Consider the following 26,552-nt stretch of genomic DNA (forward strand, 5'->3'; position numbering starts at 1 on the left):
AATACTGACAAAATACAGCAACTGACTACATAAAGGTTAAAAGATTTTTTTGCTTTCTTTTTGATATTGTATCTTTTACTATAGGCATCTGCAGAATCTCAGCTGAATAAAGGGAATTGCTAGATTAACTGGAGGAACAGTCTCGGGTACCAAGGGCCAGTAAAAAATGAGGGGTCTGGCAATAGTTTTTCATGCCCTAACCCTGAGAAAAGAGACATTCACTTCTTTACAGAGCAATATAAGATATATGGAAAACTAATTTCAGATTAAGTGACCTGATGATTACTTCCTCAGAGAACAAAAAGGACTAGATACATTTAACCCTACACTTTAATTTTTATCAATGTGTAACATCAGGAACCTGATATTTCCCAATTTACTAGTTCTCTTTTGATGATAAAAAGTAAAAGCCTCTAAAAGAAGTTGAGTATTTGTCCTGAAGAACAGCAATAAAGGGGATGCAATCTTGGAAGACTGTCTTCAGAGGCTGGCCTACAAAGCCAGACCCAAAGAACTCAGGTGGGAAAATCAGGAGATGGCAACTGTGAAGAGGAAAGAAAGCAGGCTGAATCCCAGAAGAGATAATGACAAAAGTGGGCCCTGGGGGCTTGTCAGCAGGGCCCTGCAACAAAAGATGCTAGCAATTTTATTCCAATTCACACCTTCTGTACAGAAAGCAATTCCTTTCATCTTTCTCAGCTTAGATTTACTTATCTTGACGCACTATAAATGTACCTAACATTTTGCGTTTCCAATTCAGAAATTAAAGGTTGCCTCAAACACACTGACTACAGTGGGAACAGGAGGATATTCTTTTGTCTTCCTTCAGAGTTTTCCAAGACTGCATTATAAGGATTAGCCATCACTACCTCTGAAGCTTCTTCTCTCAAGGAAATTATCATCTTGTTAGAGAGCAAAGTACACACGGAAAGCATATCACTGCTTAAAGATTCCTTTTCCTAAAACTGATATGGGTTTTGGCCTTTTGTTTTCCATATCTTATTTAAAAAATAAATTCATTTTCAGGATACTGTTTTCTGGTTGCTAAAGTTTATGTAGCTCCATATTTAATTCATAGGGCCTAGATTCTTATTAATCTCAAGGTATATCACTTTGCTACTTTATCTAATTTTTAAAGTCCGTCTAGTCATCTACTGATTACAAAAGATAATCTAATCTTCCAGAGTGCTGAGTGATGGGGCTTAAAAAAAATGCAGGAAAAACAAAGTTCAAAATTAAAATGAATAGTAGGCATCAAAATCCAGTCCATCCTACAAATTATACATTACTTTTAAGACTAGAGAAAGCAGAAGCAGATCTTTTAAAACTAAAAACAAAACTGGAAAGTTAAAGATGGCCAGAGTCTGGACTTAAAAAAATCAGGTTGAAATTCCAGCCTGGTTTCCCTTTTCCATTAAAATGTGTTCAGAAAATGCTCTAATATCAAGCTCCTGATTTTTTTTTCCCCCTTTAGCATGGCTGCATGTTTTGACTACAAAATTAGTTTAATGAGATAAACTTTGGGACCAGCATTTTTTTTTAGGCCTACTAGCCTAGTTGTTTTTTCTTAAACTTCATTCACAGCATATTCCTTGGATGCACCAAAACTGTTGCTAGTTCTCAGCATAACAAATTGTAACTCAAAGGTAGATTCACCATTTCTGATGCAACAGTCAGTTAAAACTGCTTTCTAGTCAAAGAGGAGTTGTTACTCTTCAAACATTCATTCCTAACCTGGAAATGCCACTATTAAAAACCTTCACTTCTTTCCTCAGGACGCCGTGACCCTTCTTCTCCCAAATCTATACTGAACAATTCCTCTCATACATATTTCAAAGTCTTGCTTTTCATTTGCACTACTGCTCTTTTTGTGGGCAGCTGCAGCTTTAAACATCTCTAACTCTAGAGATTTAGGGGTTAAAAAACACTTGAGGCCAACACTGCTCTTCCCTGTGAAAGAAGGTAAAGATGCAGTAAGAACTGTTTCCTATCACGTCTCCTGAAGAAAATAAAGTCAACAGCAGCCTAACATCAACAAACTAACATGCTCTGAATAAGTTTTCAATATGAAACCTCACAGTTTTACTAACACATACGAAATTTACGTTGGGGAAAGAGATCTTTTTCCTGTCAAGTGGGCAACAGAGGACTTACCATGACTTTAAAACCCCCTCTCTTTGCCCAATGATGACGCTCTCACAACATTGTGCTATACAAAGAAAGAATGTGCACTTTACTATTATCTTCACCTCAAGCCTCCCTATTTCAAATATCTCAATTATGGCTGGGGATCTCTCTAGAAAAATCCACCTAAATGTTCAAAGCACAAAATAAAGCTCAGAGGAATACAGTACCTAAGACGAAAAAAAGGAATGAAAGAACTTATAGTCCTTTCTTCTATTAATAGGGCACTGGTAGATTCAGGAGAGATGCAGAGGCAGGGAATATTAGTGGATGAAGGGGGGAAAAAAACGGAGGAGGAGGAAAGAGAAGGCAGGACGGTAGGCTTTACTAATTACCTTATTTTCTTGACAGTTTCAAAGCACTTGGGGGGGAGGGAGGTAGAGGAGGAACCTGTTATTTCACTAAATAAAAGGCAACACTGTAAGAAGAATTGCAACTCAATTATCTTTTATTTTCAGCTCTACCCTTGCAAGCCTGCCCACTTAAGCTTTTACATCACTTTCCTATCTTATTACCTCTATGTTGTGGTTTGGTACTTCAAACAAACACTTTTTTTCTTCTTCTTCTGGAGGAAAAAGAAGATATTGATTTGCTTAAAAGTACGGATGGAAAGCATTATCTTGAGGAGAAAATGGTTCTTAATAACAGAACTACGGGTTTATCTATCCCTTTGCCTGTCAGCACACCACTAAAGGCTAAAAGAAGGCTCAAGAGGGAGGTAACATCCCCCTTGTCAAGTCTTTGTTTACTTGCTCCTGCGGTATTGGCTTTGCCAAGTAACCCAATTGCCGTAAATTAACATTACAGGTCTCGCCAAACTACTATAAAATAAGATCTTGTTTGACCAACCTTATAGAGCAGTCATTTATTTCTACAGCTGCTGGTCTGCTCGGCTGCTCTGTCTACCTACATTCAGAAGGGAACCAAAATTCAAATTTTCATTTATTCTGGGCCAAAAACCAGACCTTTTGTCCTCCTTCCTAGATATTTTGCAACTTCAAGTTGACTCCTCTGCCTAAATTAGTGGCATATGCTTTTGTTCTTTTAAAAAAGAAAGAAAGAACACCCTTTATTCTCTTATTGAGGAAGGCACCTAACTGTGAAAACGGCCTCTAGGAAGATGCTAAAATGTCTTGAAATGTTTAACAGCACCTTATTTCAGAGGCTATGGATGAACCTCCCCGCGGTACCCCAGGGCAAACACACGGAGCGTCCAAGGGGACAGAGGGGGAAGCCTCGAGGAGGAATATGCAGACTTTGCAAAACTGACGGGAGGGAGGAGAGGGGACAACTTTCAGGAGTAGAAACAGGAGGCAGTCCAGATGCTGCGACGCCGCCCGGGCCCCGGGATGCCCCAAGGCGGGTCCCGGCGGCCCCCGGCGCCCCCGCGCCCAGCCCTCGGTGCATTGTCCTCCCCGCCAGCGGCCGCGTCCTCCACCCACAGCCCCCAGCGGCCCGGGAGCGCCACCCGCCCCCGCGGCGCCGACCGAGCCCCCGGGCTGGGCCGGGGGCGGCGCGGAGGGAGCGCGGGCCACACTCGAACAGGTTGCTCGGCGCGGGCTCGGGACCGAGAGGGTTAATCCAGTCCGCGCGCATCGGTCCGCCTCAGCCCCCAGCCCCAAACTCGGGCTCCCCCGCGCCCCGCCGGCCCGCCGCCCACCCCGAGAAAGCCCCGAGACACCCCTCCACAGCGCGGCGCCCAAGGCTTTTGTTTTGGCGGCGACGAGAATAACGATCCCTGAGGAGGAGGTGCCGCGGCTGCTGGTGGCTCTTCGGCACAGGGTTAGACCGAGGAGCGGGCAGCCGCGGCGGCACCTCCTCAGTCCCCACTCCCGAGTCCTTTTCCCGCTGAGCCGGACGGGAAGGGGCCTGCACGACGCGGGGCTCACCTCACACCTCGGGGCCCAGCTCCCGGGGGGCTGCGGCGCCGGCCGGGGGCGGCCGCGGGTCCCTCAGGTAAACGGAGCCAGCGAGGACGGCCGGTGCGCGCCTCGGAGCGACCGCGAGCTTTCGCGATCGCCCGGGCGCGCGGCCCGGCGGGGGCGGGGGGGGGGCATGCGCGCGCACGTATGGCGCAGGCGCGCTGGCACGCTCGGCCGAGCGCTCCCATTTTGAGCGCAGCTTCTGGATACGCGTCCGCGGCTTTCGTTGTTCTTTACCTCGCGCAGAGGCTGATGCCTGGCCCTGTCCTGCCCCCACGGAGTCGTTCCAAGCTCTGGAAGGTTTTTTTAAATGCCCTCAGTCCCCTTTGCAAAGCTCTCACTCCCTTCCCTACTGAGACAGTGCACCGACTCTCATCACTCAAGCCTGGAACGCTATTATTGCGAGACCACCAAAACCTGTTTCGAGAACCAGCGTGTCCCCTGGGGACCCGGGGATTGGAATTGGTTAAGAGGCGGGTGCTGAGGGTGGTACTGGGTGCAGATGGAGGTAGTCAGCTTTCATATTGCAGAGCTCCAGGCTGAAGCAGCAGAGCAGATACTCTCTTTATCAACAGCCACTTTAGCGAGCAGGTGGGGCATGAGGTTATTGGTGGCAGTCCCCATCTTCTGTTCTTTGGGAAATGTTTCTTCTCTCTTTTTCTTCATAAGTGATTTTATTTTATTTTATTTTATTCTACATAAGCTATTTCAGAACTTAAAAGATTTCTTTGAAATCATCTAAACCTAACCTCTCATTATTCAGACGCGGAAAAGAACGGCCCCGAAAGGTTAAAAAGACTTACCCAAAGCCAGGCAGCGTTTTAAGGGCTGAGTCTGGATTCACTCATTCCAAGCCAAAGCTGTTACCTCTGCCTCCATCATTTTACCTACCTTGCTTTCTCTTCCTTTTCCTCCCTTTTCAACCTAGACTTCACAGGCATCATTTTGTTCTCTGGTAGCACAAAGGACTTAAAGAAATATTTTGATCTTGTAGAATAGTATGACTGTATTTAACATTCAACTATACACTTGGTTAAGATGGTGTATTTGAATACAGTTTTCTGTCTGAATCTTTGCCACCCCATGTTAGGAGACTGACCAAAAACAGCTATATAATCTGTGGTTTGTCCAAACCCTTGGGACACATCTCTGTGGCATCTTTAATTATAGGCAACTATTTTATACAAAGAAAAGTGGAAGTGTTAGTCCCTCAGTCCTGTCTTTTTGCGATCCAATGGACTGTAGCCCACCAAGCTCCTCTGTCCATGAACTTCTCCAGGCAAGAATACTGGAGTGGATTGCCATTCCCTTCTCCAGAGGATCTTCCCGACCCAGGGATGGAACCCAGGTCTCCTGCATTGCAGGCAGATTCTTTACTGTTTGACCACCAGCGAAACAATCTTTTTCAAAGGTGCTCCCTCAGTTCAGGTCAGTTCAGTCGCTTAGTTATGTCCGACTCTTTGCGACCCCATGAACCGCAGCACTCCGGGCCTCCCTATCCATCGCCAACTGCCAGAGTTTACCGAAACCCGTGTCTACTGAGTCTGATGCCATCCAACCATCTCATCGTCTGTCGTCCCCTTCTCCTGCTCTCAATCTTTCCCAGCATCAGGGTCTCTTCACATGAGTCAGCTCTTCGCATCAGGTGGTCAAAGTATTGGAGTTTCAGCTTCAACATCAGTCCTTCCAATGAACACCCAGGACTGATCTCCTTTAGGATGGACAGGTTGGATCTCTTTGCAGTCCAAGGGACTCAATCGTCTTCTCTAACACCATGGTTCAAAAGCATCAATTCTTCTGTGCTCAGCTTTCTTTATAGTCCAACTCTTCACGGCCATACATGACCACTGGAAAAACCATAGCCTTGACTAGATGGACCTTTGTTGGCAAAGTAATGTCTCTGATTTATAATATGCTGTCTAGGTTGGTCATAACTTTCCTTCCAAGGAGTAAGTATCTTAATTTCCTGCCTGCAGTCACCATCTGCGGTGATTTTGGAGCCCAGAAAATAAAGTAAGCCACTGTTTCCACTGTTTCCCCATCGATTTCCCATGAAGTGATGGGACCGGATGCCACGATCTTAGTTTTCTGAATGTTGAGCTTTAAGCCAACTTTTTCACTCTCCTCTTTCACTTTCATCAAGAGGCTCTTTAGTTAAATGATAATAAATACTGAGCTTAGACAGTCATAAATACAGTTTAACATCAGAAGATGAACTATGGGAAATGCATCGTAAAAGAGATATGAAATGGACATTTTCAATTTCATTAATAAATACTAATGCAGTACTACTTAAAAAAAAAAAAGTAATGTTGATCCTTAAGCTGATTCTTATCAAGTCATTGTGTCCTATGGAGCCAACACTGACTCTCCTGAAGGTGAGTGAGCATCTAAGAGCGTTTATGAAAATCATTGTGGACCTGCTTCAGGTACTTCTAGGTCCCTTGTACCTTCAGATCCTCTAGAGATGTGCTGCTGTCACATTTTTATGCAATTTACACATGGTCTTGTGAAAACTGTCAGGCATAGAACCTATCTTGGCTCCTAGTGGGAGGTGGGAATGGTGTAGAAATTATCACTGAATGTATCAACATGATCACATCTCAGAAATAGACCACTGACTGAAAGAAGCGAACTACAAAGATGTAAATTATGATAGCTCTTTAAAACAGTCACACTGTATGAGGCCAAACATGTATATATAATAAGCATACAAAGTGGACAAGTGGGCAGCACACTAATTTCATGACAGTGGATGCCTCTAGGCAGGCAGGGTGGAAAATGAGATCTGGGCAGCATGTAAAAGAGGCTTCAACTGTTAACCCCACACAGGAAGCAAAATGTTAACATTTTAAAAAATCTCTGCAGGGAGAAAAGGGTGTTTCTTAGGCAAGTCTGTAAACGTTTCTTTATGGTTGAAATGTTTCCTTTAAAAATAATGTTGAGGGACTTCCCTGGTGGTCCAGTAACTAAGATTCCACCCTCCCAATGCAAAGGACCTAGGTTTAATCCCTGGTCTGGGAACTAGTGAAAGACAGGGAAGCCTGGCATGCTGCAGTTGATGGGGTTGCAGAGTAAAACACGACTTAGCGACTGAAGAACAACTGGGAACTAGGTCTCGTATACTGCAACTAAAGATCCAAGATCTTGTGTGCTGCAACTAAGATCCAGAGCAGCCAAATAAGTAAATATTTTTTAAAGTAATTTTTAAAAATTTTAGATAAAAGCAATGTTAAGTTTTCAAGTACACTGAGCCAGTGTGCTCACTGTGAACACAATGTGAATGGTGGTGTTCAGACTTGGGGGATCAGCAGTCAGACTGATGAAGGGCTGAACAAGGAGAGGTCCAGAGGATGCTAGTTGGGAGGATCAATGAAAGGGACCTTATTTTCAGGGATAAAAATATTCAGATCTAACAGGGATAAAGTGTCAGGCTCTCTTTAATCCCATCTTTCTTTCATTCAATGTTATAACCACCAATAGAAAGTCTTTAATGAGCAGGAACTTCACCGAGACCCAACACTCTCCCAGCGAGTTGTTAAAACTGGTCTCTTTCTGGATGAACCCGTTTTGAAACCATCAATGTTTAACTGGTAATACATGGTAATTTAGTATTGCATCTACTTACCTCCCCCAGGCCTCCACCCCTGCAAAAGTCTTTGTTTATTCATCTTACATACAACCTGATCATGAAACATACAACCATACATAAAACCACTAGGCTGGAATTCAGACAACATAAGTTCTAATTTCAATGTGGCCACTTAATGATCCTTTGTCAACTCAAAAGAAAGCAGCAACCTCTCTGAGCTTTACTTTTCATTTTCTTTTTAAATGGGAGATATATGAATGCTGCCTATTTCAAAACAATGAGACAATATAAACATAGGGTTTACATTTATTTACCTTGGAAGAGAGTACATTTTTATTTATTTTAGGAAACATGAGATAATGAGAAAAGTCTTCTTTTTTTTAATTTGGTTAGCTGCTGCCCATAAGAACTGTTTTACACTTCCCAGAGGTCCCTTTTGAAATGTTTTTCTCCAGCATTAGTTTATAGTTCTATCACAGTAGTTATTTCTACATTGCATTTTCAAATCCTCCTCATTAGATTTCTTTTTTTATTCTTGCATTCTCACTCTGCCTCTCATTACAGGGTAGATTCTCCATAAATTTAATTAATTAAATTAGACCGGATCGTAAAATTTCCCAAATTTGGAGTTATCCTTATTCAGGCATGCCATCTGCTGGTTCCCTGGTGTATCTGTTGGTCGGCCTGAATTCCTTAATCCAATAAATTAAAAATCATGTTGAAGCATTGCTGAGTTCGTGTGTTGGGCAATTTTCCCACGTTCTTCCACTTCCTGTGTGCAGGTGCTATTCTTTCATTGAACCTCTCCAGAATTGTTTTTCCTGAAACCTTCTTTTACCTGTTGGCCACTCTTAAAACCCGGAGAAACGGAGTTTACCCTGGAGTGACCAGAACGATGTAACTGGGCATGCTCAGTAGGTTGGCCTGATTTGGAACACACTTATGGCTTGAATGGGGGCATTTAATGCTGTTTGTTTCAGGACTGACTGCATCTTCGTCCTAGCATTATATTGAGAGATGGCAGCCTTTCCCACCCTCTGGGCGCTCCCACTTTTCCATTTTGTCCGTGTGCCCAATTTTGGAACCAGCCCTCTAGGATCTCCTGGCCAATCAAGAGACCACACATTGTTGCCTAAGAGACCCCGGATGCCAGCGGAAAGATTTATAGGTAGTGATTGGACTACTGGAAGGGGGGTGCTAGACGGAGTCACAGAAACAGGAGCTATGGCAACACCAGCGCTAGAGGCTTGAGGAGGAAGACCTGAAGAGAAAGCCTTGAAGAGGTGAGAGCAGTGATCACTGCATGAGAAAGATGGGGACTCTTCTGAGAGCGCTTCTCTCAGGTCCTCCTGGGCTTCTCACGAGCCTTGGCAGTGGCCCCGGGAATTACATTTTGCTCTGTGTTAGCAGTTAAATTACCAGGTGCATCATATATGTGAAATTAACAACCAACAAATAATTATTTCTGTGCCTATCAAAGCACTAGCTCTTTGCATTGTCTTATAGTTTCTCTTTGTCTCCACCTAGTTGAATATAAGATGAATTCATATTTAAATCTAACCGTACCCTATTTCCTGATCATTTCCTGGTAATCTATTTCCTCCTCTGATGATACTGCAGTGTACAATGGGTGGGCTGTGTGTTCGTGGAGAAACGCAACCCTGTTCTGCTCTGTAAATGCCAGAGAAAAAACCGATTATCCTGAGTCTAACCCCAAAGCTCCGGAGAAGGCAATGGCACCCCACTCCAGTACTCTTGCCTGGAAAATCCCATGGACGGAGGAGCCTGGAAGGCTGCAGTCCATGGGGTTGCTGAGTGTTGGACGCGACTCAGTGACTTCACTTTCACTTTTCACTTTCAGGCATTGGAGAAGGAAATGGCGACCCACTCCAGTGTTCTTGCCTGGAGAATCCCAGGGACGGCGGAGCCTGGTGGGCTGCCGTCTATGGGGTCACACAGAGTCGGACATGACTGAACCGACTTAGTAGCAGCAGCAGCAGCAGCAACCCCAAAGCTTAGTTCCTAACGTTGAGTTTTACCTTCTTTGCCACTAGCTTTAATCCTTAAATCACCTCACCTCCACTATTGTGTTCATTCATTCGGCTGATTTAGACAAGTATTTATTGAGCACCTACTGTGTACTACTGAGTTTAGGATTCAGATAAGCACATTCAGAAAACCGCATGAGCAAAGACGCACCAATTTTTGTACCACATTCTCTGATCTGAAGTTCAGTGTGTCTGTACAGATAGCCCATGAAGGGAGAGAGAGGAGGATGAGCCGAAAAGGTAGGTGGGGGTAAACTCATGGTGTACCTAGATTAGTGTGCTAAGGATTCTGTAGCCATTATCGAGTCTCTGAAGGTTTTTCGAGCTGAAAAATGATTAACACACCTTTTTAAAAATGCTTCCCTGAGTAGAGTAGTGGTTAGCCAAAGCTGGGGAGCAGGGAAGTGTGGAGATATTGATCAAAGGGTACAAACCTTCAGTTATAAAATGAATAAGTTCTAGAGACCTTATGCACAGCACAGTGACCATGTGGTGATGATGGTGGTAGTTAAGTCGTTAAGTTGTGTCCCACTCTTGCACCCCCATGGACTGTAACCCATCAGGTTCTTCTGTCCATTGGAGTCTCCAGGCAAGAATACTGGAGTGGGTTGCCATTTCCTTCTCCAGGGGATCTTCCTGCCCAGGGATCATGGCAACTATAGTTAAGAATAATATATACTTGAAATTTTCTAGAAGAGTAGATCTCAAGGGTAATCACACACACACAAGCACACACATGCACACACATGCACACATGTACACACACACAGTGACTACGGGAGGTGATGGATATGTTACATAGTTTGATTGTGGTAAGCATTCCACAACGTGTACATGTATTAAAACATCACCTTAAATATATACATTTTTGTTTGTTACCAAAAAAACCCCTCTTGCAGTAGACTGTAACCTCCATTATAGTCAAGACTTGTCTTTATACCTCTAATACAGACCTAATAAGTCTTTAGTGAAGTTGTGCAATGGTGACAGTGTGAAGAATAGCTTTGAAGATGGGATTGGAAGTGTGTAACCACTGGAACTTTACCAGAGGACCTATCCTTGCCTTTAAACATGACACTAGAAGCACACATTGGGGGTAAGGGCCATAAGCCCTTTTATCCAAAGAAAAATTAAAGGGGAACATGCAAGGACAGCCATTAAGGGGGAAAGAGGTCATAAAAAAACAACAGCAAGCTTTGTATGTAGAAGGAGGGAAGGCAACTTGCTTTGTCTTGGTATTATTTTGTATGTTGTATGAAAGTGAGTGGTCTATTCTGTGAACCACTGCGGGCATGCAGATATGCACACTGCCCGTCTTCTAGAATGGACAGAGGAAAAAACTGTAAAAGGATAATGACAAAAACCAGGGCAGGATACTTCCATTTGCCTGCTTCAGTAAGACTGTTACCAAGAGGGCTCTTTTTCTCAGCCAGGCCCATCTCCTGAAAATCAAACTTTATTCAAGTTGATTTGAAAAAATTCTAATTCAAATAATTTCTAGCTCTGAGGAACCAAGAAGAAAAAAAAAAAAAAAACCAAAACAATGCAAAACCTTAGACAGGCCCTGGAAAAGCTACTTTGTCCTAATCAGAAATCGTGCTTAGAATCAGTCAGATTGTTTTCTACTCAAACTGGGAGAAGAGAATTTCTCAGCTTACAACTGGAGAAGGCAATGGCAACCCACTCCAGTCAGTACTCTTGCCTGGAAACTCACATGGATGGAGGAGCCTGGTAGGCTGCAGTCCATAGGGTCTCGAAGAGTTGGACACGACTGAGCGACTTCACTTTCACTTTTCACTTTCATGCATTGGAGAAGGACATGGCAACCCTCTCCAGCGTTCTTGCCTGGAGAATCCCAGGGATGGAGGAGCCTGGTGGGTTGCCATCTATGGGGTGGCACAGAATCGGACACGACTGAAACGACTTAGCAGCAGCAGTAGCAGCAGTAATATTGCAGCAGCAGTAACAGCTTACAACAGAAGTTTTTAACCTGGTGTAAGCAAAATGTAATGCTAATACACATTTTTCTAGGGAGAAGATTCATAGTTTTCATCATATCCTGAAAGGGTTTTATGGCCCTGAACAAAAATAAATAAAAGATTAAAAACAACTGGTTTAAGGAATTCCCTGGCCGTCCAGTGGTTAGGACTCCGTACGTTCATTGCCGAAGGCCTGGGTCAATCCCTGATTGGGGAACTAAGATTCTGCAAGCCGAGTGGCTCACCTAAACAAATAAATAAAATTTTAAAAAGTAAAAACACAAAACTTCAATCAGTTTAAATAGCAGAAAGATCAAACATGCATAAATAGCAATAAAAAAGGAAATATGTGACGTTTAACTGTGCAGATCTAGACTCAGTGACCGTGCTTTATGTATTTACCTGCTCATGTGTATTTCTATAGCAGCCAATTAATAATACTGTAATGAAATAATTTCGTACACCTTTGCAACTTAGCTGTTAGGAGCTAAGAATGTGAGGGCTCACCTGAACCTCCTTGCTGCTAAGTCACTTCAGTCGTGTCCGACTCTGTGCGACCCCATAAACGGCAGCCCACCAGGCTTCCCCATCCCTGGGATTCTCCAGGCAAGAACACTGGAGTGGGTTGCCATTTCCTTCTCCAATGCATGAAAGTGAAAAGTGAAAGTGAAGTCACTCAGTCATGTCCGACCCTCAGCGACCCCATGGACTGCAGCCTTCCAGGCTCCTCCGTCCATGGGATTTTCCAGGCAAGAGTACTGGAGTGAGGTGCCATTGCCTTCTCCACTGAACCTCCTTAATTCCCCCTTATTCCAGTGGAGTGGTATCAGCAGGCAACTGCAGGAAATATTATCTATGGTTTAAAACCCTGATGTTTTAAAACATTGACTTTATCTTCAGCTCTGATTTAAACCTGAGAGGGAATATTACATGTCAAGAGAGAGTCACAAAATTTCAGATCTAGCATCTGGGGGAATCCTCTGTAAGTCAAAAACTAATGGTTTTTTAATTTTAAAAAATATTTATTTTTATTTATTTATTTGGCTGTGCCAGGTCTTAATTGTGGCATGTTGGATCAAAAAATAGTCCAAGTGAATTCTCTGGTGGTCCAGGGGACCTGGGTTCTATCCCTGGTCAGGGAACTAGATCCCACATGCCCTAACGAAGACCTGGCTCAGCCAGATAAATAAAAATAAATATTTTTTAATTTGTCTTATATTTGCTGCTATGATTTTTGGAGCCCTGGGTCATCAGGCGAATCCTGTGCAGTCCCTAACTCAGCACCACTGCTTTGGATATGAAACATACCTTCAGAGAGGAAGAAGGCACAAACAAACAGAAACACTGAGGATATATACTGAAAATGCCATTAATCTGCTTTAAATATTTTTCACCTTAAAATATTTTGTTGGGCCCCCTTCAAGGACAGGCTTTGAAGAATTCTGTAAATAACAGGAAGTTCTAAGAACGTCTGTGGTAATGCTATTTTTTTTTAACTTTTAATTTTGTATTGGAGTATAACCAATTAACAGTGTTGTGGTCATTTCACATGAAGAGTGAAGGGTCTCACCCATACATATACATGTATCCATTCTCCCTCAGACTCCCCTCCCAGCCAGGCTGCCACTGAGCACAATTCCCTGTGCTATATCGTGGGTCCTTGTTGGTTATCCATTTTAAATATAGCAGTGTGTACCTGTCCAAGTCAATCCTAAAGGAAATCAGTCCTTAATATTCATTGGAAGGACCGATGCTGAAGCTGAAGCTCCAATCCTTTGGCCACTTGATGCAAAGAGCCGACGCATTAGAAAAGACCCTGATGCTGGGAAAGATTGAAGGCAGGAGGAGAAAGGGATGACAGAGGATGAGATGGTTGGATGGCATCACTGAATCAATGGACATGCGTTTGAGTAACCTCCGGGAGATGGTAAAGGACAGGGAAGCCTGGCCATCTCTGCAGTCCATGGGGTTGCAGAGTCGGACACGACTGAGTGACTACTTGCAAAAAGTTACAAAGCTAATGAGTTTTAGAGCCAGGATCCAAGCTGTGTAATGTAAAAAGTTTTGGTTGCAAACAATATAAATAGATTCTAGCTAATGTGTGCGTGCTGTGTGCTTAGTTGCTCAGTTGTGTCCAACTCTTTGCAGCCCACCAGGCTCCTCTGTCCATGGGGATTCTCCAGGCAAGAATACTGGAGTGGGTTGCCATGCCCTCCTCCAGGGAATCTTCCCAACCCAGCGATCGAATCCAGGTCTCCTGCATTGCAGGCAGATTCCTTACCATCTGAGCCACCAGGGAAGCCCCTACAAGAAGAGTCTTCTAGCTAATGTAGGTGAAATTTATTGCAAGGCTATCAGGTGGCACACAAAATGGATAAAAAAGGACATGCGTGCTGTGCCAAGTTGCTTCAGTCGTGTCTGATTCTTTGTGACCCTGTGGACGATAGCCCACCAGGGTCCTCTGTCCAAGGGATTCTCCAGGCAAGAATACTTGAGTGGGCTGCCATGGCCTCCTCCAGGGGATCTTCCTGACCCAGGGATCAAACCTGCATCTTAGGTCTCCAGCATTGGCAGGCGGGTTCTTTACCACTAGCGCCACCTAGGAAGCCCCTATAAGAAGAGTCTAAGAACAGTTTAACAGGCTACTACTCAGAGCATCTACAGTACTTTGAATGATCACCTTGGCTGTAAAGCAAGGATAAGCCAGCATCAGTTACCTGGCCTAGCTTAGTCTCATGACTGGGCAAGGGGAGGCCACCTTGATTTAACCAACCCAGCAGACCCTAAACACTGAGCGAAAAATAATCCCTCGTGGAAATTAGAGTGCTTTAATCCAATGAAGGCAAACATAGGGACTTCCCTGGCTGTCCAGTGGTTAGAATTGGATCATAAAGCAGGTTGAGCGTTAAAGAATTGATGCTTTTTAATTGTGGTACTGGAGAAGACCTTTGAGACTCCCTTGGACCGCAAGGAGATCAAATGAGTCAATCCTAAAGGAAATCAACCCTGAATATTTATTCAGGGAAGGACTGATGCTGCAGCTGAAGCTCCACTACTTTGGCCACCTGATGCAAAGAGGTGACTCCTTGGAAAAGACCCTGATGCTGGGAAAGACTGAGGGCAAGAGGGGAAGGGAGGCAACAGAGGATGAGATGGTTGGATGGCATCACCAACTCAATGGACATGAATTGAGCAAACTCTGGGAGATAGTGAAAGACAGGGAAGCCTGGTGTACTTCAGTCCATGGAGTTGCAAAGAGCTGGACAAACTTAGTGACTGAACAGCAACAGTCATGGTTAAGACTCAATGTTTCCAATACAAGGGATGTGAGTTCCATCTCTGGTTGGGGAACTAAGATCCCACATGCCGTGAGACCACAAAAATGAAGGCAGATATATACAGTACTGGGCATCCGAAACCAGTGTATGTTCCCCAATAAACCCAAATCTGTCCATATGTAAATTCTTGGCCTTGTCCGTTGTACCATTCTACTTCTTAAATATGGTAGCAAGCTAGAGCCCTTGTTAGCTAGATGTCAGAAAGTTAAGAGACGAAGAAGGAGGTCACAAGGGGCAAAAGATGGAGTAGTTCAGATTGCACTGTGATTTTATAAATACTTCTCTCTGACCAATATGGTATGTTCTTAGCTAAGAGTGATTCTGATTTTTCCCCCTTGATCCAATGAAAATCATCAGAGTTAAACAGACCAGGGTCTGATTCCCTGTTTCACCACCTACTGTCTGTATAACTCTGGGCAAAGCGTGTAACTTCAGTGAGCCTCATTTTCTTCATCTGTAAAATAACCTAAAACCCACCACCTTACCGTATTGTTATGGGTTTTAATTGAGCAAACCTGTTAAGTGCCTGACATATAAAATGCTCCCAGTAAATGTTACTCTCCCCCTCGTCCCTGCCCCAGTGTACTAAAAAAGATTATATGGTATTAGTATTTTTAGTATTCTGAAGATTGTATGATTCATTTTTTCTGCAGGTGTAGTTTTTCTTACCAAAGAATATCCAGCTATTTCATGATGGCATTTGCACCTCCAAAAAACAGAGATGGTCCCAAAATGCAGACAAAGATGAGTACCTGGACACCCCTAAACCATCAGCTTTTGAATGACCGGGTGAGTAATAAGAACTATTTTATTAGTTGAAATCATGCTTTAAAGGAAAAAAAGCATTAAAAATTTGGTAATCAAAACATGAACAAGAATTGCTTAGGACTGTGTAGAGGATAAAAAAAAAATGAAAGGTTTCTTCAAAATTTTTAATTGAAAAAAATTGAAATAAATTTAGAACAAAAAGAAAACTTTAATTGATCCCCAGTTACATGGCCAGAGTTGGCAAGAGATACAGAGTTCCTGCTTAGAAAGAAAGATCTTTGGGACTTTCCTGGTGGTCCAGTGGCTAAGACTCTTTGCTCCCAAGGCTGGGGCCCAGGTTTGATCACTGGCCAGGGAATTCAGTCCCACATATTGCAACTAAAGACCTTGTGTGCTGCAACTAAGACCCAGGGCAGCCAAATAAATTAATAAATATTTTTTAAAAGATTTAGGAGATGAGAAGGTGGAGTGTCTACCAGCTCCCCTTCACCTCCGTTTCCAACTGGTTTTCAGGTTCTGAGTCTTCCTCCGAGGTCTCTTCATCCAGACCCCTCCTCTCCTTTGACTTGTGCGCATCTGGCTCCACGTTCTCAGTTCACACACTCACCCCCCTTTGCCTGGCACATTGCAGTAGTCCCTCAGCTGGTTTCACTGTCTCTAATCCATCTTCTCTTCTGGTCCCAGAATGATCTTTCTAAAATACCAAACTAATCCTATGAAGCAAAACCGATAACAGACTGCTCCCAAGGATAAATTCCACCCTACCCCCCGTGCACAACACTGAGGACCCTTCATATGTGTTAGTCACTGAGTCGTGTCCGACTCTTGGAGACCTCACGGACTGTAGCTGGCCAGGCTCCTCTGTCTGTGGGATTCTCCAGGCAAGAATACTGGAGTGGGTTGCCATGACCTCCTCCAAGGGATCTTCATGACCCACGGATTGAACCCAGTGTCCTTTATATCACCTGCATTAGAAGGTGAGTTTTCTTTTTAAAATTTATTTGGCTGCAATTTTTGTTGAAGCATGTGAACCCTTAGTTGCAGCATGTGGGATCTAGTTCCCAGACCAGAAATCAAACCCAGGCCCCCTGCATTGGGAGCATGGAGTCTTAGCCCCTGGACCACCAGGAAGTCCCAGCAGATGAGTTCTTTAACACTGGTGCCACCTGGGAAGCCTGAATAGCTTTTGTCAGATTTTATGAGAATTTCTAGGGAATTCCCTGGTGGCCCAGTGGCTCAGAGTCTGTGCTCCCAATGCAGGGGGCCTGTGTTCCATCTGTGTTCGGGAAACTAGATCCCACATGCTGTAAGCGTTTGCATGCTACAGCTGAAGAACCCACATGGCACAACTAAGACCCAGTGCAGTCAAATAAATAAAAATGTTTAAAAATTTCATGTTAATTTCTAGGTGAGCAATGATAAGAGAAATAAACATTTCTATTAGAAATGATATTTATTTTGTGGTTCAGAACTCCCATTTTATTCCCTCCCTCATTTTTATTTTGGTTTAGTTAGGTTCTAGTTTGGAGTAAAAGTATTTTCAAAAATCTTAGCCTGCCATATATAAAATAGATAGGCAATGTGAATTTGCTGTATGGCTCAGGAAACTCAAACAGAGACACACTGTATCAATCTAGAGGGGTGGGATGGGGAGGGAGATAGGAGGGAGGTTCAAAAGGGAGGGGATATATGTATACCTCTGGCTGATTCATGTTGAAATTTGACAGAAAGCAACAAAATTCTGTAAAGCAAAATCCTTCAATAAAAAAATAATTAAAATTTTAAAAACTGTCAGATCACTATGTTGTACACCTGAAACTAAAATTATGTTATATGTCAATTATAATTCAATAAAAATTAAATATAATACCAAAAAAATCTTGGCCCGTGTATATACCCATATATATGTGAATGAATGTATCAGTGCTTAGACACACACGTGGAATTTGCATATGTATACAGCAAACTGTTAATGTGTGCACATGTGCTCAGTCTTGTCCAACTGTTTGCAACTCCATAGACTGTAGCCCTCCAGGCTCCTCTGTCCATGGAATTTTCCAGGCGAGAATATTAGAGTGGGTTGCCATGCCGTCCTCCAGGGAATCTTCCCATCCCAGGGATTAAACCCACGTCTCTCTATGTCTCCTGCATTGGCAGGTGGGTTCTTTACCAGTTGAGCCACCATGGAAGCCCAACTATCAATAGTGGTTTCCCCTAAAAAGTTAGACGACATGGAAGAGTGGGAGGGAAGTCTGTTGGAAGAGAGAGTTTTTGTTTTTTACCGTATACAGTGCAATGATATTTAACAATTTTAAAAAAATTGTAAGTAAAAGCGAGCAAAGAACAGTAATGCTGAGAATTGAAAAACGCAGGTTCCAGATCAGCTGCACTAAATAATCTCCTGCTTGACTTCAGCGAGTCTCTTATGCCTCTGATCTCTGCTACCTGCCTTTGGAAATTGAGTGGCTTGGATCAGATGACCTCAAAGGTCCCTTCCAGGTCTAACATTCTGACTGTGTGAAAGGGGTTAAAAATAGATGCTCAAGTTTACAGCTGGGCAGACCGTGTCCATACGATAACTTCAAGGGCTTTTCTACACTTCTACAGCAGGGCATTTGACAATGATCAGCGTAATTTTGAGGTCCTCTTTTTTTGTTTTGGCCACACTGCACAGCATATGGGATTTTAGTTTGCTGGCCATGGATAGAACCCATGCACCCCACATTGCAAGCATGGAGTCTTAAACACTGTACCACTAGGGAAGTCCCTGGTTTTTGTTTTAATTTTGCCTTTTTTTCTATTCTGTAGTAAAATGAGAAATTTGAAACTGTTTCAGTCTAAAATAAACCTCATAGGAGTTTAACTTCACAAGAGGCTTTAAGCAGAGAGATTGAATTCAAATGTAGATGCCAAAATTATAGCATCATCAGATTACAAAATAATTCAGGCCTTGTAAAAACTTTGAGAGTAGGAATGTTTTATAAGTATGTATTTCTTTGCTGTCTAGTGTAGGTTTTTTTTCCATCTAGTGTTTTAATTGAAAGTGATCAACATTTTTTTTTAATATGGTTCACACATGTAGTACAGTATACGTGTAGTTAAAGGGGTGTTCTGAGAAAAAGTATCTAACCACCATCCATCAGTCATCATTTAGGAACCCCCAAATGTCTAACTCCTCCATGGTAGTGATGTCACTTGGTGAAATATGCAACCACAGTGTCAACAGACTAAAATAACAACCATGGGATTTTGACTTAACAGCAGGCTCTGAGTAAACTGTGATGTAAACAAACTGCAGCATTCTGCAAGGAAAGACGATTCTCTCTAATGTTTCCCACTTGAAGTGATACTGTTTCCAGGCTCTTCTTTTATTTTAATTGAAATATGGCTGATTTACAACGTTGTGTTAGTTTCAAGTGCACAGCAAAGTGATTCAGTTATACATATATATATCTATTCTTTTTCAGATTCTTTCCCTGATGGGTGATTACATAGCATTGAGTAGTGTATATACTATAAGTAGGTCCTTGTTGGATATTTATTTTCTATATAGCAGTTTGTATATGTTAATCCCAAACTCCCAATTTATCCCTTCAACCCTCTTCCAGCTTTTTAAGATCAAAAATCTTATTGCAAATCCTTGGAATGAAGACTTGCTCCCAACCAGAGACTATAAGATTCTGAGTCTGCCTGAGGACCTGACCGTTAAATAATTTGTTCCAAATTATAGTTCTTGTCAAGGGTAGAGTCAGAACCAGATCTGAGTTTGTCTAGTGTTTCTATTCTCGCCCCTCGTCTATCAGTTCCTACCTGACTCTAATCGCCTTTTGGTGAAGAACTGCATTTGCTTGGACTCTGCTTAGACTTGGTCATTGGCCCTCTAAAGACCCTACCTCCCACCCTCTTTATTTGATTTTATTATCAATGACTGACTTTATTTATTATTTATTTCTTTAAATATTTATTTTCTTTATCTATTTGGCTGCACTGGGTCTTCATTACGGCATTCAGGATCTCTAGATGTGGCGTGTGGAATCTTTTTCATTGCAGCAAGTGGAATCCAGTTCCCTGACCAGAGATGGAACTCGGGCCCCTACATAGGGAGTTTGGAGTCTTAGCCACTAGACCACCAGGGAAGTCCCCCTGCCACATTCTTGCTGACTCTCCACACCCCTTCAAGTCAGTGCCCCTTTCTTTCTGATGCCCTCTGTTGTCATTGGACACCACAATGGTCTTCCCAACCTCCTTTTGAAAGGAGGTTATCATCCTGGGACCTAATTGGTTTTTTTCCCCACTGTCAGGTCAAACCATGGGCAGCAATTCATTGAGAATGTAGGGCTTGAGGTCAGAATAGGGAAGATCAAGGTTGGAGGTCAGAATAGAAAAACCATGGTTCTAGCAGGGTTTCCCAGGCATTAGTGATAAAGAATTTGCCTGTCAATGCAGGAGATGCAAGAAACATGGGTTTGATCCCTGGGTCAGGAAGATTCCCCTAGAGTGGGAAATGGCAACCCAGTCCAGTATTCTTGCCTGGGAAATCCCATGGATAGAGGAGCCTGGCAGACTACAGTCCAGGGGCTCTCCAAGAGTTGGACATGACTACGCAAGCTTGCACTGCATGGCTTTCTAGTGAGGAACCAAGTATATTATTCAGCTGAACATACAGTCTGGAACCAATGATTTTTTTTAATCTATAAGGGTAACTCTTTGGGCCTCTGCTTATCCTCTCTAAAACAGAAAAATTGAACAAAAAGATCCTAAGATTCCTTTTAGCCCTAAAATTCTATGACATCTGAATCTCTTGTTGTTCAGTCAGCAGGTGTTTTGTTGTGAGCCTCCCCTGTAACCTGTGGATCATATAAGGGAAAGTAGCTGTAATCTACCCGGGAAGATAAAATAAACAGAATCACCTGGCGGGCAATAGCGAATCCTAGAAAGGCCAGGTGGAGCATGGGCTGCAAGTGGAGGAGGAGCTGGGAAGAGTGAGACCAGTGGGTGCCAGAGAATTGCTGGTGCCCGAGACTTGGGAGGGGAATTAGATGCTTGATAGGACTTTGTTAGACACAAGAGAAGGGTTCAGGAAATGTGTGAATCCTGACTTTTCTCTCTTTTTTTGGTTATTCTTTATTTTTTCTTGGTTGCACTGAGTCTTCATTGGTGCACGAGGGCTTTCTCTAGTTGCAGCGAGCGGGGGCTACTCTCTAGCTGCGGTACGTGGACTCTAGGACATGCAGGATCAATAGTTGTGGAACACTGGCTTAGCTGCCCCGAGGCATGTGGAGTCTTCCCCGACCAGGAATGGAACCCGTATGTCCTGCACTGGCAGGCAGGGTCTTAACCCCTGGACCACAATGAAAGCCCTGAATCCTGATTATTCAGTCTTCTGAAAATTCTATAGATTTTTTTTTTAACTTTATAGGTTCTCTATTTTCTTTTTCTTTCTTTGCTTGTTGTGACCACAACATTGGCCTATGGAACCTTAATTGCCCAACCAGGGATCGAACCCTCGCTTTCTGCAGTGGAAACACAGAGTCTTAACCACTGGACCACCAGGGAACTCCCCTGTTCTATTTTCATCTAGAAATTCTGAGATTATCTGTCACTGTTATTTGAGGGTCCTAGTAGACCAGGGGCAGTTAATTAGGAGGGAGGAGAAAATGGTATTCTTTTTCTTGTTTTCTAAAGTATAAAAAGTGTCTACCTGTGATATATGATATTCCCTGGTTAGTAGCAAAGATGGCATTTTACAGGCCTTGAGGTTGTTGTTGAATCAATTATTTCAGTCTCCATTTTGCCTGCCCTTTGAAAGCAGAATTTGAGAGTCTAAAATAAGGAAGGAAAACAGATCTGTTGGAAGCATGAAACCAGCTCCTCATCCTCCTCCACAAAAGGGAAGAAATAGGCCTGAGCTAGTTTCTAAATAGGAGTGTTCTGACAGTGCGAGAGAATTTAGAAAATGCCAAGAGGAAGGGAAAAACATGGAGCCCGATTTTGAAAGCCGACAGAGTGCAGGGTGGGCGTGAGAGAGACAGTCACACCTGTTACCTGCTGTCTCTTGCTTCCTGGCTCCAGCTCGCCCTCCTCTGCCAAACCTTCTCACTCGAGTTGTCCCTTCCTCACCCATTCAGACAGATACACAATGACTGAAGCTCAGGAAAACACCTCTCCACTAATATGTAAATACACTCACATGCGATACATCCAAAGGATATTCATTTGTCACAAGCATATTCATTCCTTCCAGCAAGCTTGAGCACCTGTAATATGCCACGTACAGCACTCTGCAGTGGAGAAGTCAAGGTGAATAAGACATAATTTCTGTCCTCAATGGTATATAACAAACCTATACAGATAAACACTGAGCTATAAGCCCAGAGGCGCACATATGCAAACATATATGTAATGTACACCCACTGGTATGTGAACTCATGAAATAGAAAAACAGAGTTGCTCACTCATAAATTTCACAAGTTCCAATACTAGTAATGCTGAAATATTTGGAGGGAGGTTCTCCGTTTTCCTATTTTTCCTTAGCCAGTTTTGTCATCGCCTTTCAAATTCCAAAAATGATTCCACTTTATAGTTCCTTTCTTTTCTTATTTCTTGCCTTTAAAAAATTCTTCATTCTCTAAGATGAATTGATTCAGATGGAGAAACTGAGAAAAAAGAAAGTTTGCCCAAGTTATAAATAAAGTTACCCTTTCAGGTACAAAATCTCTCTCTTTATACTCAGTTGATAAAATGGAAAAGACTGGCAATATTTAGTGATTGACCCTTTAATGATGTCTTTTTAAAAATTTTATTTATTTTTGACTGTGCTGGGTGTTCATTGCTGTGCACAGGCTTGCTTTGGTTTTGGCAAGCAGGGGCCCCTCTCTGGCTGCAGTGAGCAGGCTTCTCATTACGGTGGCTTCTCTTGTTGGGGAGCAGGGGCTCCAGGGCAGGCAGGCTTCAGTACTTGTAGCTCTTGTGCTTAGTTGCACCGAGGCGTGTGGAATCCTTTGGAACCAGGGATAGAGCCCATGTCCCCTGCATTGGCAGGCAGATTCTTAACCACTGGACCACCAGGGAAGTCCTAATGATGTCTTTTTAATGGATATTTTGAACCCTGAAATATGAAATCATTCCATTTTTTTTTAATTGTAGGTATTTGAAGAAAGAAGAGCTCTGCTTGGAAAATGGGTAACTATTTAAAGTATACTTGATTCTAAGTCAGAAAGAGAAAGATAAACACCATATGAATATCACTTATATGTGGAATCTAAACTGTGGCACCAATGAACCTACCCTCAAAACAGAAACAGACTCACAGACGTAGAGATCAGACTTGTGGTTGCCAAGCGGGAGGAAAGAAGGGAGCGGGGTGGACTGGGAGTTTGGGGTTGGTAGATGCAAGCTATTACATTTAGAATGGCTAAGCAACAAGGTCCTACTGTATAGCACAGGGAACTATATCTACTATCTTGGAATAAGCCATAATGAAAAAGAACATTAACAAAGGAATGTATATAAATCTATGTATCTGTATATCCATATCTAAGTTACTTTCACACTTCCTCAAAGGAAACACAGTCTCAATGACCATTGTCCATGATCAAAGTACAGTAAGTCCACTATGTATGAATGAGTTCCGTTCCAAAAGTGAATTCATAGGTCCAATTTCATCATAAATCCAACAAAGTTAGCCTTGGTACCCAACTAACACAAGTGGCTACATCCTGCTGTAAGCTTGCTTCCAGACATCCTGGGCTTGAAATTAAAAACCTGTTCTACTGTACTCTACACAGTACTGAAAAGTACACAAAAGCACAGCCACTTGTAGAGGATGGACACACATGACCGAGCACGCCAGACACGTGAACTAATGTGATTGGACATGCGAACACACATTCACATCTTTGAAAGTTCAAAACTCAAATGTTTATATGAGGGGGCTTACTCTATCCATCTCTAGCCAATGGGTATTACTCATCAAATTCCTCTACAGTCTCATTGAGAGTCTCTTCCACCCAAGAGACCTGGAAACGTGGTCATACAAAAACGTGTACACTAACGTTCATAGTAGCATTATTCATAATCGTCAAAAATGTAAACACCCAAATGTCCATTTGGTGAGAAATGGATAAACAGAATGGGGTCTATCCAAACAATGGAATAGTATTCAGCCTTAAAATGAAAGGCAGTTCTGTTTCAAGGTAGTCACATGAATGAACTTTGAAGACATTGTGCTACGTGAAATAAACCAGACACAAAAGGACCAATATTGTTGATTCTGCTTTTATGAAGTTCTTAGAATAGGCAAATTCACAGAGAAAGAAAGTAAAACAGAGGTTACGAAGAAGGGATGTTATATAACAGGTAGAGTTTCAGCTTGAGTTTTATTTTTTTTATTTTTTTTTATGTTTTATTTTTTATTTATTTATTTTTTTAAAAATTTTAAAATCTTTAATTCTTACACAGCTTGAGTTTTAAAAACGGTTCTTCAGACGGATGGTGGGGATGTTGTACAACAATGTGAGTGCTTCATGGCACTGAACTGTACGCTTGAAAATGGTTAAAATGATAAATTTTGTAGCGTATAAATTTTGCCATACGTTTTAAAAAGCAAGGGCACGAAAAAAGAATGAAGTACTGATATATGCTACAACATAGATAAACTTTGAGCATAGTGTGCTGAGTGAAAGAAACCAGACACCGAAGCCACCTAGTATATGATTCCATTTATATGAAATATTCAAAATAGACAAATCCATACAGACAGAAAATAGATGAGTGGTTTCTAGGGGCCAGGGAGCAGGGGAGGAGTGACTGACTGTAATGGGTATGCAGTTTATTTCGGGGGTAATGAAAACGTTCTGAAATTAGACAGTAGTGATGGCTTTACAGCCTCGCAAATATACTAAAATGCTGGGTGGTGTGGTGTATGAATTGTACCTTCATTTTAAAAGAACAAATCAGGATCCCTTTTAAAAAAATTATACTTGGATTTCTTTAACTCTAGATGTATATAATGAACTTGAAATTGTCCATCTTTAAAGTGTGCAGTCAAAGCCTTCTTTCCTTTGAAGGGAGCATCTTTGCCCCAGAATATGGCAGTAGACAGAATATCCTACCCTGTGAGTTACTGAGATTCATTTTCCCGTATGTCTTAGTCCATCCCAGGTGCTATAACAAAACACTGGTGGGGGCGGGGGCTTATAAAGAGCAGAAAATTTATTTCTGATAGTTCTAGAGGCTGGAAAGTCCTAGATCAAGGTGCTAGCAGACTCAGTGTCTGGTGGGAACCTGCTTTCTGGCTCAGAGACTCTCCGTGTGTCGTCACTTGACAAAAGGGCTAACAGGTCCCTCTGTAGTCTCTTTAATAAAGGATACTAAACCCATTCATGAGGGCTTCCCTGGTGGCTCAGTGGTAAAGAATCCGCCTGCCAATCAGGAAACGCTGGTTCGCTCTCTGGGTCAGGAAGAGCCCCTGGAGTAGGAAGTGGCAGCCCACTCCAGTATTCTTCCCTGGGAAATCCCATCGACAGAGGAGCCTGGCAGGCTACAGGCCATGGGGTCGCAAAGAGCCGGACACAGCTGAGCGACTGAGCATGGATGCTCGCAATCCCATGTATGAATGCTCTCCGTCATGACCTAATCCTCTCAAAGGCCCCACCCACCTCCCTGTGTCATTACCATAGGGTTAGGGTTTCAATTTAGGAATAAACATTCAATCCATCCCACTAAAACTAAGATAAAGCATTGTATCTTACTGTTCTTGTTTGTCTGATTTAGTCACCACTTCTTTTCTGTGCTGGTCTACAAGCTCCAGTCTAAGGAGATTTACTAACCTAAAGAAGAAAAAAAAGTCACGTACACAGTGTTTCTGGAAGACTTCACATATCCCCTGGAGAAGGAAATGGCAACCCATCCCAATATTCTTGCCTGGAAAACCCCGTGGACCGAGGAGCCTGGCAGGTTACAGTCCGTGGGGTCACAAAGAGCTGGACACGACTTCACTTTTTTACTTTTACTTTTACAAGAAAAGGGGCAATATTGATTTCCTTCAGACAGGAAAACTGTCTAAAGTGTGGAAGAGACTCTTAACCTGTAGAGCCTTTTGTGTCTTTTGAATTTTTAATCTTGTGAATGTTTTTAATCATGTGAAGGTAATACCTATTCAAAATAATAATAAAATTTTATAAAATAAATTCACTAAAAATGGCAAAATGAAAAATACCCAAAATTTAAAATCTAGCTAAGTTTTTCTCATATTGTATTTGTGTTTTTAAACGAACTTTGTTACCAACAACTTAAAAAAGAGACTTATAAAAAAGCAAATAGATAAAATAAAAAGAGACATATTTAAAATGATTATATTTGCATTTTCATTCTACTTACTATGAGTGGAAATCCCTAAATTAATATAACTAGGGCTAATGTTCAGGCAGAATTCATTGGTATGGCTGACCAGCCTCTGTCTATTTTGATTGGTTGGTAGCATTGCCAGTTGTTAAACATTTTTACTATGATCCTGGATAAAATTCAAGGTCTTCAAACTTTTTAGAAGATCTTGTTAATTCTTTTCTTTTACCATAACTAATAGAAGCATATATTTGCAAAGGTCACTGATATTTGCAAAGATGATTAATTATCTCTCTACTCCAATCTGCCAAACTACAGGGTCAGGCATGGTTTTACCATGCTCCTTGTTGTACATTGCTTGATGCTATCAGGCATTT

General features: G+C 42.4%; 2 protein-coding genes across 2 annotated transcripts in view; one reads left to right on the plus strand and one right to left on the minus strand.

Moving 5' to 3' along the window:
• Positions 1-4,198, minus strand: part of FZD3 (frizzled class receptor 3) — a 102,365-nt gene extending 98,167 nt beyond the window's left edge. Inside the window, exon 1 of the mRNA XM_018051862.1 lies at positions 4,074-4,198. The gene's annotated coding sequence lies outside the window, so the exon portion shown is untranslated. The remainder of the gene's footprint in view (positions 1-4,073) is intronic.
• Positions 8,871-26,552, plus strand: part of FBXO16 (F-box protein 16) — a 51,773-nt gene continuing 34,091 nt past the window's right edge. The window contains exons 1-3 of the mRNA XM_005683582.3: positions 8,871-8,981; positions 15,717-15,852; positions 22,978-23,013. Coding sequence (XP_005683639.2) covers positions 15,754-15,852; positions 22,978-23,013 — 135 coding nt within the window. The 5' untranslated portion in view covers positions 8,871-8,981; positions 15,717-15,753. The remainder of the gene's footprint in view (positions 8,982-15,716; positions 15,853-22,977; positions 23,014-26,552) is intronic.

Source organism: Capra hircus, chromosome 8 (genome assembly GCF_001704415.2).
Source record: "Capra hircus breed San Clemente chromosome 8, ASM170441v1, whole genome shotgun sequence".
Lineage (NCBI taxonomy): Eukaryota > Metazoa > Chordata > Mammalia > Artiodactyla > Bovidae > Capra > Capra hircus.